General features: G+C 42.8%; 1 protein-coding gene across 1 annotated transcript; it reads right to left on the bottom strand.

Annotated features, from left to right (window-relative positions):
* Window positions 1-4,655, bottom strand: LOC137272096 (uncharacterized). Its single transcript, XM_067804457.1, has 5 exons — window positions 4,614-4,655; window positions 4,351-4,490; window positions 2,971-3,099; window positions 2,270-2,413; window positions 1-205 (listed from the first exon to the last, which is right to left on the bottom strand). The coding sequence occupies exons 1-5, from the start codon at window positions 4,653-4,655 to the stop codon at window positions 1-3; spliced, it is 660 nt and encodes a 219-aa protein (XP_067660558.1).

Here is a 4,655-nt window from a genome sequence, read left to right as displayed (position 1 = left end):
TTATGCACTGTCTAAAACCACGTTTAAGAGATTGAGCTCTCGGCATTCGCAGTCTTGTGGTAACCAAAGCCAGCGCCAGTTTAGGCCAGGCCTGTAGCCAAAAGGGAGGTTATCGCCAATACACCATGACCACACCCAGACCCGGATGTAGCGTGTTGGCACACACCTTGTGTTGGAACACCAACACGGCTCTCTGCATTTACCTCTGAAAATTAGATGATACAAATTTAGTAAGTTCTGTGATGTATTCAGTCATTTGTGAGGACGCAACTGAAGTGTGTTTATCAAATTTATGGAATTTAGAAGAGAAATCACATCATTCTTGGAACCATTCTAAACCAAACAAAAACGGAACTAATGACAAACAACGCGGACGTTACAGCAGATTGAATGTAGCACTAACATCCTTAACAACACTAATTATAACACAATAGAAATTATTCCATACTAGCGTTAGTCATCTTAAACGGTTTCACAGCCTGTTTTCACCATCAGTTAAACAAGAGTTTCCCTTTACCCTATGCGTCCAAACCGTTCGGATCTGGTGTTGGAACAATTTTTTTGTAAGTATTTTTATTGTTTCACCACCTATTATCAGACTTTTAATATATCATGTACACTATGTCAATGAACATATTTATCTCAAAATGCATTGTTTTGCTATTTGGTTAAATTGATAAATTTATTACCTCCCTTGGCTGACGTTTTATCCAATCCGGTGCCTACGCTGGGAACAAGTAACAACTCACTTTCGCTTTTTAAAATATCTAACCGATTAAACTTGTCAACATAAACCATGCAGAGGTTCTCAGTGTTCATGAATGGTGTTTCAAAGTAACAGGACATTGGGACCTGTAGGTTTCACATGTTTGTCTGACCCACTGAAAATTCACAGGACCCGCTGAATAAAATGAAACACACATTTCAGATTGAACATTTCTCATAATTGGCTTGGAAATTATTAACATTATATATTGACAAACATTATAAACATAAATTTATAATCAGTGAACAAGTGTCACATGCACAATTAACAACTTCAGACAAAGTTATTGTGATATATTCAGTCAGACACTGGGGCCAGCAGGTTGAGGACTTCTGTCTGACCGTTGGCAAATCTGCCAGATTTGTCAGAGGGTCAGACACTATTCGTAAACACTGGGTTCTCTGAAAGAGGTAGAAAGAGTTCTTGCATATATTTTTCTAAAGTTTCGGACCTATAAATTTGTCTGTGTGATTTCCAGAACACATGGGTTGCACTGCGAGCAAACCTTCGTAGTTGCGACCGTTACCATTGTTGACACTGGCCATCTCGGCTATAACGGCGGCTTAGCTGATTGGCTATTGTGAGAATGCGGAGCCAGCAAAGGGAGGTAATACAATTATCGGGCCGACCTATAGATTCGTCCAGGGTTTGGTGGATATCGACGATGCAAGTTGACGCTGAGTCAGTGACTCGGTTCGGTCTAACGCCGCTTTGTCAGTTACTAGACCCGTAACGATGCATTGAACCATCGATTGATTGCAATTGTTGAATCCCCGATAGGAAATACTCGATGGTAGAAACGAAAGACTATAGATACATCGATAGTATCTATTATTGTCGATAGTTTAGTAATCGACCCGCGACTTCTGTTAACAACTGTGCAACGCAAATTACAGGACGTACCAGATTCATTCAGTTTGATAGAGAGTTATCCGCCCCTGTTTCCTCTTAAACAAATTTGACTGTTGGTTTGATCTGGGTTTCAAGTTTCTTGTCAGTTATTAAGAGACTGGGACCACTTCGGCTTGTTTTTGTTTCATATAATGTGTCCATTCATTCGGGAAAGTACTTCAAATGAGACAATTCAAAGAGAAAAATACACAACACCAAAAAAAAACATTGCAACAGCATTGCAGTAGTTGGTCAAAATAGACTATCGGTATCGCAATATGTTGCAACAGACCATCGCTATTATTTTCCCTCTGTCCCTTCCACTTACACGTCAGTTATAAAGCGTTAGCGCAGCGGACCCCGGGAACCAGACGACGCAGGTCTCAATATTGTAAATTTCTCAGTCATAAAAGGGGCGGAAGGGTAGCACTGTGGTTAAAGCGTTCGCTTGTTGCCCCGAAGGCCCGGTTGCCAACATAGCTCAGTTTCTGGTGTTCCCTGCCGTGATATTGTTGGAATATTGCTAAAAGCCACGTAAAACCATACTTAGTCACAAACCCACAACCAGGGAAGCCGAGAAATGTAACTTCGGTGTGATTTATGCATACTTACGGACACGTGACGTATCTCGTCCACTGTCTGTAAGGATAGATGACGTAACATCGCCGGAAGAAACGATGCAGGTAACGAACTGTTGGGGGACACGGCTCGCAGGATCGCCCATAAACAGGCCTCACTGAAATCGGCAGGGCCTGTCTGCAAACCGATAAAATCTTTTACAGATATCTAACCTTTCTCAGATATTGTTTTATAAGTACCAATCATTTTAATCGTTATTCTGTGTGTGCATATGTTACAGTCAGATAGTGAAATAAGTGGAATGACAAAAAAATTCATTTCATCTATATGTGGTGTACAGGGATTTTTTTAGGTGTATCTGCTCTGGACTCAGTAAGTGTTAAACAAACAGGTGTAAATGCTTCAAAGCCAAGCTGAAGGGAAACAGAATAATCATTTTCAAATTCAACATATATTCATATGTTCCCAAATAATGACACCTTAAAATGGAATATCCCTTCCTTTTAAAGTACATTTGTATACTGTTTTCTGTAGTTGTCTCCCTTTGCTGAGATTGAAATTTCCCAGTCGAGGTGGCAAAGAAATATACAGATAGAAACAGTGTATTAAATACTGACATCGGACGGGCTAACAAACTCCCGGTAGTTCAGGCATGAAATTCTGTGCCTGTGCTATCTATGATTTTGTCATAGAGGAAAATACCTGAAATTAATTACAATATTTTTGGTTCGCACCGTTTTCTGCTGGGTCTGGTTCTCTCACTGAAGTCCGTTAGATTATCTGGAACAGGACAGTTCTGCTCATCCTCAAACCCGGAAGCGATGCTTTGGTGGACACTTGTGAGTGTACCTTCAGCTTGTGCCCTGAAAGAACAACGTACCGTCTCTGGAGATGCTTACATTTACAATGACGGTGAAAAACAGTCAACTAATCACAATCAAGCAGAATGCCAGGTACTTGAGCGTTGTGAGGAAACACATCCTTAACTTGTTTAATAAAGACATAATTTAGCTCATCGGTCAGTACATGTGTCTAAGGACGGGAATGACTACAACGATGGCGATTTAGATGGGGATGACTACGAGGATGGTGACTTTAACTATGGTGACTTCAATGATGGTGACTGAGACGGGGATGACTTCAACGATGGTAACTGAGACGGGAATGACTACAAAGATGGTGACGGGGATGACTTCAATGATGGTGACTTCAACGCTGGTGACTGAGACGGAGATGACTTCAAAGATGGTGACTGAGACGGGGATAACTACAAAGATGGTGACTGAGACGGGGATAACTACAACGACGGTGACTGGGACGGGGACGACGTCAACGATGGTGACTGGGACGGGTATGACTTCAACGTTGGTGACTGGGACGGGGATGACTTCAGCGTTGGTGAATGAGACGATGGTGACACAGGCGTGGATGACGTCAACGATAGTGACTTCAACGATGGTGACTGTGACGGGGATGACTTCAACGATGGTGACTGGAACGGGGATGACTTCAACGGTGGTGACTGAGACGGGGATAACTACAACGATGGTGACTGGGACGGGAATGACGTCAACGATGGTGACTGGGACGGGGATGACACAGGCGGGGATGACTTCAATGATGGTGACTTCAACGCTTGTGACTGAGACGGGGATAACTACAAAGATGGTGACTGAGACGGAAGGCGGAAATGACTTCATTGATAGTGACTTCAATGATTGCTACTGACACGGGGATGACTTCAACGATGGTGACTGGGACGGGGATGACTTCAGTGATGGTGACTGAGACAGGGATGACCTCAACGATGGTGACTGAGACGGGTATGACTTCAACGTTGGTGACTGAGGCGGGGATGACTTCAACGATGGTGACTGAGACGGGGATAACTACAACGATGGAAATTGAGACGGGGATGACTTCAACGATGGTGACTGGGACGGGTTTGACTTCAACGATGGAGACCGAGGTGAGTATGACTACAACGACGAGGACTGGGACTGACCTCGTTAATGCAGATGGTGACTGGGTATTTTCAAAAGACTTAAGTAATGTTAGAATAGTTTGATGGTACTGTTGTCATTGGGGTTTTCGCTGTACTGGACATACATTACCTGATGGCTTCATAGCCTTTTTCAACTTCGTTCGATTCAGGTTCTAAGTCCTGACAACCTGTGTCTGGGGGAGGACAGTCTTGACCAAAGACACTCAAGGCGATCATCAGGATGATGGCGCACGTTGTCGGAATAACAGTCTAGAATGAAAAACCATGAACAGTATGACAGTGATTTATCAGCTATTTACTTAAAGGTTTCTACATTCTGACTAGACCGTTTACCTCCACTTAAGTCGCATATGCGACATATACAAGGCTCACATCTGTTACCTCTAGCTTAACAGTAGAGGAATACTGTACCAT

Source organism: Haliotis asinina, chromosome 2 (genome assembly GCF_037392515.1).
Source record: "Haliotis asinina isolate JCU_RB_2024 chromosome 2, JCU_Hal_asi_v2, whole genome shotgun sequence".
NCBI classification, from domain to species: Eukaryota; Metazoa; Mollusca; class Gastropoda; order Lepetellida; family Haliotidae; genus Haliotis; species Haliotis asinina.
This window is presented reverse-complemented; position numbering and strand designations above follow the sequence as displayed.